Source organism: Vigna unguiculata, chromosome 11 (genome assembly GCF_037176805.1).
Source record: "Vigna unguiculata cultivar grain cowpea cultivar isolate G323 ecotype 2 chromosome 11, ASM3717680v1, whole genome shotgun sequence".
Taxonomy (NCBI): domain Eukaryota; kingdom Viridiplantae; phylum Streptophyta; class Magnoliopsida; order Fabales; family Fabaceae; genus Vigna; species Vigna unguiculata.
In genome coordinates, this window is record NC_140802.1 from 45,659,688 (window position 1) to 45,670,364 (window position 10,677).

The following is a 10,677-nucleotide window of genomic DNA, read 5'->3' on the forward strand; positions in this document are numbered from 1 at the left end:
CAAAAAATATATATAAAATACATTTAGCAACAAAAATTCTAAAACACATTAAATGCATTTTAAAATAGGTTTTTCAGAATAAATTTCCAGAATATAAATTTATTGTTTAATAACATTACAAAAAGGTATGTTATGTTTTATATTATATTTAATAATATAAGTATAGCTAATTGATTGCTTTGAAGTGTGGCAAAGATGAAAAGTTCTTAGAGATTACATGAGTTATACTTAAGAACCCACTTTAAAAAAGTGATTTTCTTTTATTTGAAAGTAGAAAAAGAATCAGAATGTAAAATAGAGAATGTCAAGGGAGTGAATTGTTTTTTCAAAGTCAAAATAACATTATCTTTGCATAAATCTCTTAATGATAATAAAAGCATGCTATAATTATGCTAAATCAACTTTGTGGACGAAAATATAAAAAGAGCATTATCAAATTCATTTTTAAATACAAACACAATTTTAAATATAAATTTATGCTTAAACCATTTAATATTAAGTGCAAATAGGATTTTAAAGTTGTTAGTTTCTGTCATTATTAAAACCCTTTCATATAAATAGAGTGCTCTTGAAGAAATAGTTCAACAATAAATACATCACATATAATATAACCCATTAAAACAACAAAACAGTAGAAAATATAACTTGTTACTATAAAGTTCGGGTGGCCTTGACCCGATCCAAGTTCAGTTAATACAATTAGTTATTATTATTTTTCTGTTATGTTATTATTATATTATTATTATTATGATATATAAATATTAACGGATTTAATGAATGAATTGAACCTTATATACTCACAGGTTTTATTAACTTAAACATCAAAAAGTAGTTTGCAGGTAGGTAGGTAGATCTCCTATAAGAACAAAAATAGTTTAAAAATAATAATTTTGAGACAATTATTCGAATTTATTATACATATATATATTTTGTATATAATCAATATTTTATATTGTTTTTTTTTTTAAAATCATATCCTTAGGGTTTAGGGCACTTGTTGGTGGGTGTTTCTTATGAAATTGTTTTGAGTGGAAACTTTTGGATTGGAGAGAGAAAAGAAAACAAAGAGAAAGAAATATCGATCCATTTGTTTTGTCTCGAGTCTCCGTTGTGGCATTGGGCTATTGTTTACTCTGTTTGTTCCAATCCAACGTTGGTTGTAGTTTAGGCGTGCGTGCGTGCGTGTGTGTTGGGTGTCCAAAAAGTTGAATCAGCGACCCCATGAGACCTCAGAGAACGTCGATCTACGCCGTCACGTCATGGGTGAGGCGACAACCCCCAAAGGTGAAGGCTTTTCTCGCCGTCGTTTCCGGCATGGCGGCTCTTGTCCTCCTCCGCTTTATCGTCCACGATCACGACAATCTCTTTGTTGCTGCTGAGGCTGTCCACTCCCTGGGAATTTCCGTCCTCATCTATAAGCTCATGAAGGAGAAGACTTGTGCTGGTAACACTCATAGTTATTTTTTTCTCTCTTGATCTTTCAACACGTATCTTCTATTTATTTCTATTTGTTAATTGGATAGGGTAGGTTAAGAGTTTCTCCTTTTAACTTATTTTAAATGTCAAAGGGAATGCTCAGAAAATAAATTTTGAAGCTTCAATTTTTTGGGACTGGTTTCTTCTGATTTTAATTTAACCCATCTAGATTTCCTTTGCCAAATTTTTATTGTTTTTTAAGGATTGTTGTTTTCTTTTATCCTTTGCAATTTTCAATTTGTTTTGACAATCTGGTCGGCATTGTTTGGCTGATTTGATTTGTGTGTGTATTTTGGCTTACTCAATTCTATGTGTTGTTGAACATGTTAGAGGTATATATTTCTAATGGTTTTGAATTATGAACAGGGTTATCACTTAAATCCCAGGAATTAACAGCTATATTTTTAGCTGTTAGGCTTTACTGCAGTTTTGTCATGGAATATGATATCCACACCATACTTGATTTCGCTACTTTCATAACCACACTGTGGGTTATATATATGATTCGTTTTAAGCTGAAGGCTAGTTACATGGAGGAGAAGGATAACTTTGCAATATACTATGTGGTAAGCTCCAATGCCTCCCCTACCTATTGTTTCATCCTAAGATTAGAAGCCCACCACCATCTAAAAGATAGTGACATTTTATTAGTTCTTATAGGTGAATCATTTTTTTCTTTTTCTTTATGCCGGAATGGGAAACTTGACCATATTAGTGTTAGAGTTTTATATAGTGTCTTAAGATGGTAGCCGTTTCATAATCACAATTCATTAAGACATTAGCTAGGTGTGGTAGTAGACATTGCTGGTACTGAAAATTATTCTTTCAGTATAATTATTTTCCAATTATTGAAATAGTTGTATTGACGATATGATACCAATGCAAACATCCTTCTGCATGAATAAGAACAGAAAGTCTGGATCTGTAAAGTCATGGGAGAATTGTTTACCGTGACATGATGCATGTGAAGTTAACTTCCTATCACTAGTTTATAATGGCAGTCACGAAGTATGACTTACTACTTGCTCTTATTTTGACAGAGCCAAGTGCCATTGCATCAAATAAAACTGCAGCTGACCATATATTTAGTGTGGCTTTCCTTTTACTCACTCCTTCTGTCTACTTTGAGAGATTTAAAAACCCATTCCCTTTCATATGTTTGTTATTTTGTCTTACATTGCTTGTAGCTTATAAGTTTACCAAGAGTCAGTTTGATGTTCTTTACTTCTGAATTGAACGCAGGTGGTCCCTTGTGCTGTGTTAGCATTGCTTATTCATCCATCAACTTCTCATCATTTATTAAACAGGATTTCCTGGGCATTCTGCGTATATCTGGAAGCTGTCTCAGTCCTGCCCCAGCTGCGGGTCATGCAGAACACCAAGGTGTTATTTCTTAACTTAAAATTCCATCTTCAAGATTTTGTGTATGGAATCTGATTCTCTCTTTTATTTTCATTTTACACTTTCAGATTGTTGAGCCATTCACAGCCCATTACGTATTTGCACTGGGTGTTGCAAGATTCTTGAGCTGTGCACATTGGGTTCTTCAGGTCTGATCATGAAAACTTCAAAATTCATTTTTAAATTTGATGCTCAGTTGTTTTTTGACACATGCTGGTTGTCAGAGTCCCTAGGACAATATTTGTTTTTCGAATGTCTATCTTGTTGAAAGGTCTGAAATTTGAGCATTCCTTTATAAGTTTTAGTTCCTCTTTCATTTTAAATTGTATTAACTAAGACATCTTTCCTCTACCAGAATTTTAACCAGGACATGGGTTCTACCTGTATCTAATTTTCCATTTGAATCAACGTGTTCCGAGTTTCTCAATTAAGTTAAAACCAATTTGATAGCTAACAGTTACTTGATTGCTTGCTGCTGTTATTTTGTTTGTCTCTTTAATGGTATATCTTACTGAATTTTCTAACTGTTGGTCTCCTACTAACTTACTGTTTCTTTCACAGGTATTAGATAGCCGAGGGCATTTGTTGGTAGCCTTAGGGTATGGTTTATGGCCATCAATGGTTCTTATCTCAGAAATTGTCCAGACCTTCATCTTGGCAGATTTCTGTTACTATTATGTCAAAAGGTTGGTTTAGTTTCTGATGCAATTCTTTGTCTCCCAGGCATTCTACAATGCTTTTTGCTCAGTTTTTCAAGATCACTCCAGCATTTCCCTTGTATATTTGACCTCATGATTTTTATTTTTATTTAATTGCAGTGTTTTCGGGGGACAGCTTGTTCTACGTCTACCCTCTGGAGTGGTGTGATTGAAGATATGCTTTGGTGTGAGCTGTCTGTCACACTTATTTTAACATAATCAGGCATTATGGTCGGTTACCCTTGTTAGAGTACATTTTGTGTTGGCTCACTTGTTTGGTTCTTTGGTGGAGTGTAAAGTTGGGGATGAAAGAAAACCAAGTATATTTATTTTAAGTTACTACGGTTATTTATAGTTGGAAGTGCTTTACACAAAGTCTATTTATAGTTGGAAGTGCTTTACACAAAGTCATTTATAGTTGAAAGTGCTTCACACAAAGTCTAAGTACTACGGTATTTATCCTATGTGTGGTTTCGCAATGCACCATAAAAATCAATTTTCGGAAATCATGACTCTACGAAAAGAGTTTTTCGACTTAAGTTCTTCCTACAACATTTTACCACACGCTTTTCTATGTAGAAGGGAAACCATCTGTGCAAACTAAACTAATTTAGCAGAAATTTGCCATTTTCTGAAAGAAACACCTAATCTATTTCTCTAACGGCCCCTCTGAAGTTATTATGTAGCATTCCGATATTTTTTCAATCACTGGACTTATACAAAGTAAAGATGTTCTGATAAATATGTGATTCATTATTGAAGTTTTCCACTTTGATTGAGTCATGTCTCACACAAGTACCTGTGATAATAATAACAGTAAGCATTGGTCGCACTTATGTGACTTTTAAAGCACACAAGTTCCTAGCAAGAATTCCCTCAAATGTAATTCCAGGTCCAAATGCAAGTATCAAACCCCATTCATGATCTCCTCCACCATCTTTTCTAGTTTTGAGACCCTCCTCTATCATATACTCCAGCACATACACAATGGTATTACTGCTAGCATTGCCATAGTCCATGAGAGCCCTTCTACTCGCACTTAGCTTCTCTGGTAACAAATCAAGTCTTTTCTCAATGCGATTCAATATGGCTGGTCCCCCTGGATGAACAGCCCAAAATAGCTCGTTGTACTCCTTATTCTTGAATCCAACAACACTCATCAATTTGTCACAGAATCCTTCAACAGAGTCTTCAATTATCTGAGGAAGTTCCCTTGCAAGCTTGAAGCTTATCCCCTCTTCTGTCAGCCTCCCATCAATTTTCTTCTCAGTGTGTGGCAAAAACTCCTGAACCGCAGTGTGAAGCTCAAAGAGAGGCTTCTCATACTCCAATATTGGGTCCGTGCCAATTATCATGGCAGCAGCACCATCCCCAAAGAGTGCCACCCCCACAAGATCATAGGGTCTATCTGCACTTGGTGGCTTGAACCCAATAATCGTAGTTTCCGAGGTAGCAAGCAGCACCCTACTTCCAGGGTTGTTCTCAGCTATGTCTTTTGCAACACGAAGACCAGCCACACCTCCTGAACAACCAGCAAAATAGAGCATGATTCGTTGAGTATCAGGGCTGAGTCCTAGTCCTTTCGCCAGGTAAAGGTCACCACCTGGTAGTCTTGCCTCACTTGATGACACATAAACCAAGTGTGTTATCTCTGATAATGATCCACCCCAGTTCTTCATGCAAGCTTGTGAAGCCTCAATGGCCATTTCTGTCACTGCCTCGTTACATATCTCTAGCCGCTGCTTCACTGTGGGGATCCCTTCAGAAACAAGTTCTGGATACTTCATCAGTATTTCCTCCGACATAACCACGTACCTTGTTTTCACTGTCGTTGTTTTGCCTGTTTATACCACATTAAGCCAAAGTCAGTGTCCCAGTTTGAAAGGGTAACAGGTGGTGGAAATAAAGAGTGCACAAACTCTGGTGAAAACTTGAAATTTTGATTCTCTACTAGATTTTACTGAACTTAAAATGTATTAAAAAGATTTTTAAAGTACAATATAGGGTATCTTTTATGTTAAGCAGATGACAACACAAAAATCCAACAGAGAAGTAGAGAATCTGGACTCGAAAACTTGTATGTACTTACAAAGTCTAGTGAGCTTCTGCTTAAGCTCAGGATTGTCACAGTTTGTGCTTCTGAAATATCCATCAACTAAATATTCTTGCATGACAAGCTGAGGAGGGAAAGCCTTGCCAAGAGCTAATATGGTAGCCTTCCCAGGGTTGATCCCTTGCTTTGTAACATCTTTCCAAATACCTTCTTCTCCCATATTTCTTCTTAGGTGGTGATATATATCAGATGCATGTAATTTCTTGTACCTAGAGAAAACAGAATCAGTCGTATATATATACATATAATCTTCCAAGCATGTCTATGACGTTGTGGCGTGACAAGTTTGTATTAGGTGAGACATGATGCACACAACTTTTGTTATATGCATGAAATGTTGGTTAGTTAGGAGGCAAGTCGTTCATGGAGATCATATTGTATTATAGTTGATGGGAAGATGTTGAGGATTTGTTTTTGAGTTGAAGTTAGATTAAGCACACGAATTGCAGCAACCATCAACAATCTTAATGTACTTCAACTATCATCACTAAGGTGGTCAACTTAATTACCTGATAAGAAAAATCCCCAACAACAATATTCAACCGTCCAACATAATTCAAAAGTGTTGTTCGTGTTTCGACGTCATGGTCAATCACCATATCCAAATCCGAGGTATCTTTAGGGTTGCACGGATTTCAAATATGTTCGAGATATCATTTTATATATGATTAATTATCTGATATAAGATATTGTTCTCTTTAAAATTTATGTCAAAATTTTTTCATTAAAAAGTTTAAGTATTGAGTGTACCGAAACACCTACCAATCTTATATTTTAGTAGGTTTAATAGTATTTTTTGTTCATTTATTTATAACAATGATTTATTATTTTTCCTCTATTTATTTTTGACTTAATATGATTCTATATTCAATATAATTTCTATATTCTAACGTCGTTTAGAATTCATATATATTAGATTATTCATTTTTATTTTTTTTTACTAGTTTAAGAGGTAAGATAAGATGGGAAAAAATAGTGTTAATGTTATTTATCGGAAGTAATTCATATTAAGTATAAACAAATAAAGAAATCATATCAAGGGAAAAAAAATCAAATCATTATTACATATATAAAGAACAACAAATACTATTAAGTCATTTTAATATATCATTAAGAAATACTGAGTCATTTTAATATATCATTTGAAGTACTATAAACATCAATTATGTTAAAATATTGTAACGTAAAAGGCTCAATAGTTATTTTATCGTTGGTAAAAAATAGAGCGTAAATTTATATATATTTTTTTTACAAATGAAGGAATGAACTACGTGTAATAATTAATAATTTCTACAATTGTGTTTTTAGGAGAATAACATAATCCTATCTTGCAAAAGAAAAATATCATTCATGTCATTTATAATTAAATGTACTAAATATTCATATGAGAGTATTCTTAATTGTATATGGTACTTTGTATAACTTGTATAATCTTTGTTGGAGTATTTAAATTTCGATAAACATGTCTTAATAATAGCACAAACACATTTCCAAGGAATGTGCATTCAAGTTACTCTAATTTTAATTCAAATAGACGCGATGTGATTTCAAAATATATTCGTATTAGAGAAATAAATTGTAATTTACATAAGAAAAATTTTGCTATATTAGATTTAATAATATAAGGAATTTTTTTTTTTTATATATAAGGAAACGATGTTGGTAACCACCAATTGATGGCCCACCAAATTGGGCCCACTTGAAACATCGTTCATTGCATTTCCGTTGAGAATTTTTCAACGTAAGAAAATGCTGAGAAATCTCCGATCCCGGCGTCGTCCCCGTCGCGGGGTGTTCCTGTGCGTCGTCGTTTCGGGTCTCCTTCTGTTGGTGTGCGTCTCCGTCTCCCTCCTCGTTCGCCGCGCCACCCTCTCCCACCCTTCCCGCCATGTCAATTTCGACTCCCTCCTCTCCGACTCCGTCAACGACGACTTCATCGCCGGCGAGGAAACCATCGACACCATCGACGCTCTCGACGTGGTGGAGGAAGAGCCGGAGGACGCCATAGACGCCGACGCCGACGACGACGAGCCTCTGGATCGGAACTCCGGCGTGTCCGGGTACTTCTTCAATCACGCGGAGGGCGTGATCCGTCGGGCCATCAGCAAGAGCTCATTCATGGAAGACGACGACGAGGGGCCCTTTGTGGACCCGGAGGATGGCGGCAAGACCGTGTTTGGGTCCGATGACGTGGCGGTGGAGGAGAAGGTGCGGTCGAAGGTGTTGCAGGTGAAGGGCGTTGAGGACGCGCTTTTGTTGAAGGGCATGGGAAGAAGGGTTTCACCGTTAAGAGAAGGTTGGGGCGATTGGTTCGATAAAAAAAGTGATTTTTTGAGGAAGGATAAGATGTTAAGGTCGAGTTTGGAGGGATTGAATCCTCTTCGTAATCCCATTATTCAAGACCCTGATGCTGTTGGTGTCACCGGTATCACCAAAGCTGATAAAATTATCAGGAATTTCATGTTGCATGACGTTAAGACCAGGAAAATCACTCACCAATCCAATTTTTAACTCTTTCATTCCTCTCAAATTATGTACAATCATCGCTTCCACTCATATCTTTTCTTTCTTCTTAGTCCTTAGTTCAACCAGGTTGTGTTATTGCATGCATTAATGTGATAATTGATGTCAGAATTTAACTTTTCAATTTATTACCTATCTGTTGAAGATCACAGGTTCTCGTTGAATTAACTAAAAGTTCAAATTTTGAAATACCATGACAAAATGCTTGTTCTAGTCTGATATAAAGAAAATGAGGGTGCAAATTTGGCTATCAGTTTTTTGTTTTTGAACTTCTATATAGATTCATTCGTTATTGCATCTGTCATAGTCCTTTTGGTAAGAGTCTTCTCATTTTCCAGAACATAAGAAATAAAATCAAAACAGAATTTCTCTGTTTGATAGTGTTCTGCTTCAGTTGTATTGTTGTTATAGATCAGAAAAAAAAAAAGTTGGATAAGCATTTCGTTCCAAAATCATGCATAATAGCTCGGTGATTGCAGAGGATAACTGATCCTGTCAAGACTTATCTTTTCAGTATATACCTAAAATATGCCCTCTAAATACAATGCAGAAGCTTTGATCATAACTTCGTAAAAAAGAAACAAGCCAGAAAGCAGCAATAACTACAAGAATAATACCAATGTTTTTTCAGAATGTCCATTTTAAATAGAGTCTTGATATTATGGCAATGTTATTCTACATATTCACGAATACTGGTCAACTTTTGAATATTTCAATTACTGGAATTTGCATAAAGCTCCAAAACTTGGCTTTGTTCACAGCGAAGAAGTTGTGGAGAACTAGAAAGAAGTGAGCTCAAACCTATCCATGTCTTAGACATTCACGCAGACACACATTATTATTCCACCAAACCATTATGCAGTAGTCACTGTGATATATATATATATATATTGGTGACACTTAAGACGAATTAACGCCATAACTTATTTTGGCACTATAGGTCTCTATAAATAGCACTTTGTTCGCAGTTTCAATCACAAACACCCTTATGATTAAGGTGGCTAATTAATATGCTTTGTAAAAATAGTTTCTACAACTAGAATCCAGCCACCCCTTTGTTCTTGAAACCCTGGAAACATGGACTCAGCTAATTCCCATGTAGTAGCTGTTAAACCACTTTCCAGATCTGTTCATACTAACAAACCACTCACTTCGTTGTTCAAGAAATCTGTAAGGCGAAAGTGTTATGCTTTCACCGGAGCACATGAGATTTTCAGACCAGAGGTAATTATGTTCTTCTTATTAAATCCTCTAATGTTGGACTATTCCCAACATTAACGATAATAAAAATTCAGTTTCCTTGTTTCAGATGTGGAAAGCAGCTTTAACAGAATTAACAGCAACTGCATCTCTAATGTTCACCTTGACGACTTCCATTGTTTCATGCTTGGACTCACACGGGACGGATCCTAAGCTTCTTGTTCCCTTTGCAGTTTTCATGATAGTGTTTCTGTTCCTACTGGTCACAGTTCCTCTCTCCGGGGGCCACATGAGTCCCGTTTTCACATTCATCGGTGCTTTGAAGGGTGTTGTCACTCTCACCCGTGCTCTCATCTACGTCTTAGCACAAATCATTGGCTCAATAATTGGTTTCTTCATACTAAAATGCGTCATAGACCCCAAATTAGCCTACACATATTCCTTGGGAGGTTGTGCCATTGATGGACAAAAAGTGAGTTTTGGCATTAAGCCACAGAACGCTTTGCTTGTGGAATTCGCATGCACATTTGTGGTACTCTTTGTGGGTGTCACATTGGCGTTTGACAAGAAAAGGTCTAGGGCGTTGGGCTTGCCAATGGTGTGTTTGGTGGTGGCAGGGGCCACGGCACTCGCAGTGTTTGTGTCCATAACTGTAACTGGGCGGGCCGGGTATGCTGGTGTGGGCCTCAACCCAGCAAGATGCTTGGGCCCGGCATTGCTTCATGGAGGGCCACTCTGGCATGGGCATTGGGTTTTCTGGCTTGGGCCTTTCTTGGCATGCATGGTGTATTATCTTCTGTCTATGAACCTGCCAAAGGAGGATTTGGTTTGGCTTGAGGAAGAACATGATGTTTTTGATACTTCTTTCTCAAAGAATCTGCCAGAACAATGCAATGCAGGGTTCCAACTCCAAGTCTGAAACAAAATATATTTTGGCTGGTCAATTTGGTTTGACACAACCAACATTCAAACCATGGCAAGTTTTTGTTGTCGTATTTGGAGTGAAGAAATTAAGGAGCTGTATAAAATGATTATTTCAGTTCATGTTTTTGGTGTTTATCTTAATCCTTTACTCTGAATGTTTGCTCCAACTATTTATCTGAGAGAATGTGAAAAGGTTTAAAATATTAAAACTCTCCACAGATACAACGAAAAAGCTTATGGCGTTATGGAATAAACCTTTTGATCCGAGGAAAAGTAAAAAACCAGAGAGTCCCAGTGACAGAGGTGTTTCGTTTGCAGAATCAAAGAATAGTTTGAAAATGT

At 36.3% G+C, this 10,677-nt stretch overlaps 3 protein-coding genes and 1 pseudogene across 4 annotated transcripts; 3 read left to right on the forward strand and 1 right to left on the reverse strand.

The window, feature by feature from the left end:
* The first annotated feature begins 990 nt into the window (after window positions 1-990).
* On the forward strand, window positions 991-3,950 carry LOC114168707 (uncharacterized). Its single transcript, XM_028053616.2, has 6 exons — window positions 991-1,444; window positions 1,843-2,042; window positions 2,719-2,859; window positions 2,946-3,026; window positions 3,439-3,563; window positions 3,696-3,950. Exons 1-6 carry the CDS (start codon window positions 1,222-1,224, stop codon window positions 3,742-3,744), a joined length of 819 nt encoding a protein of 272 aa, XP_027909417.1. The 5' UTR covers window positions 991-1,221; the 3' UTR covers window positions 3,745-3,950.
* Window positions 3,951-4,360: 410 nt separating this feature from the next.
* LAP5 (Chalcone and stilbene synthase family protein) lies at window positions 4,361-5,894 on the reverse strand. Of its 2 annotated transcripts, none has more exons than XM_028053613.2 (2): window positions 5,665-5,894; window positions 4,361-5,415 (listed from the first exon to the last, which is right to left on the reverse strand). In XM_028053613.2, the coding sequence occupies exons 1-2, from the start codon at window positions 5,846-5,848 to the stop codon at window positions 4,409-4,411; spliced, it is 1,191 nt and encodes a 396-aa protein (XP_027909414.2). In that variant the 5' UTR covers window positions 5,849-5,894; the 3' UTR covers window positions 4,361-4,408. The 2 variants fall into 2 exon arrangements, with proteins under 2 accessions (XP_027909414.2, XP_085524654.1); XM_085668528.1 differs by having other exon boundaries at window positions 5,611-5,894.
* Window positions 5,895-7,349: 1,455 nt separating this feature from the next.
* Window positions 7,350-8,335, forward strand: LOC114169288 (uncharacterized protein At4g19900 pseudogene; annotated as a pseudogene).
* Window positions 8,336-9,093: 758 nt separating this feature from the next.
* LOC114169286 (putative aquaporin TIP1-2) lies at window positions 9,094-10,457 on the forward strand. The gene is made up of 2 exons (XM_028054367.2): window positions 9,094-9,435; window positions 9,521-10,457. Exons 1-2 carry the CDS (start codon window positions 9,289-9,291, stop codon window positions 10,328-10,330), a joined length of 957 nt encoding a protein of 318 aa, XP_027910168.1. The 5' UTR covers window positions 9,094-9,288; the 3' UTR covers window positions 10,331-10,457.
* The last annotated feature ends 220 nt before the right edge of the window (window positions 10,458-10,677 follow it).

What these genes read in the sequence shown, in the direction of transcription:
- LOC114168707 (XM_028053616.2), top strand. Translation starts at nt 1,222, where the DNA reads ATGAGACCTCAGAGAACGTCGATCTACGCCGTCACGTCATGGGTGAGG. An exon ending in GAAGGAGAAGACTTGTGCTG is followed by an intron (nt 1,445 to 1,842) that starts GTAACACTCATA and finishes AATTATGAACAG; the next exon opens with GGTTATCACTTAAATCCCAG. An exon ending in TGTTACTATTATGTCAAAAG is followed by an intron (nt 3,564 to 3,695) that starts GTTGGTTTAGTT and finishes ATTTAATTGCAG; the next exon opens with TGTTTTCGGGGGACAGCTTG.
- LAP5 (XM_085668528.1), bottom strand. Translation starts at nt 5,848, where the DNA reads ATGGGAGAAGAAGGTATTTGGAAAGATGTTACAAAGCAAGGGATCAAC. An exon ending in TACTTCTCTGTTGGATTTTT is followed by an intron (nt 5,416 to 5,610) that starts GTGTTGTCATCT and finishes TGGTATAAACAG; the next exon opens with GCAAAACAACGACAGTGAAA.
- LOC114169286 (XM_028054367.2), top strand. Translation starts at nt 9,289, where the DNA reads ATGGACTCAGCTAATTCCCATGTAGTAGCTGTTAAACCACTTTCCAGA. An exon ending in ATGAGATTTTCAGACCAGAG is followed by an intron (nt 9,436 to 9,520) that starts GTAATTATGTTC and finishes TCCTTGTTTCAG; the next exon opens with ATGTGGAAAGCAGCTTTAAC.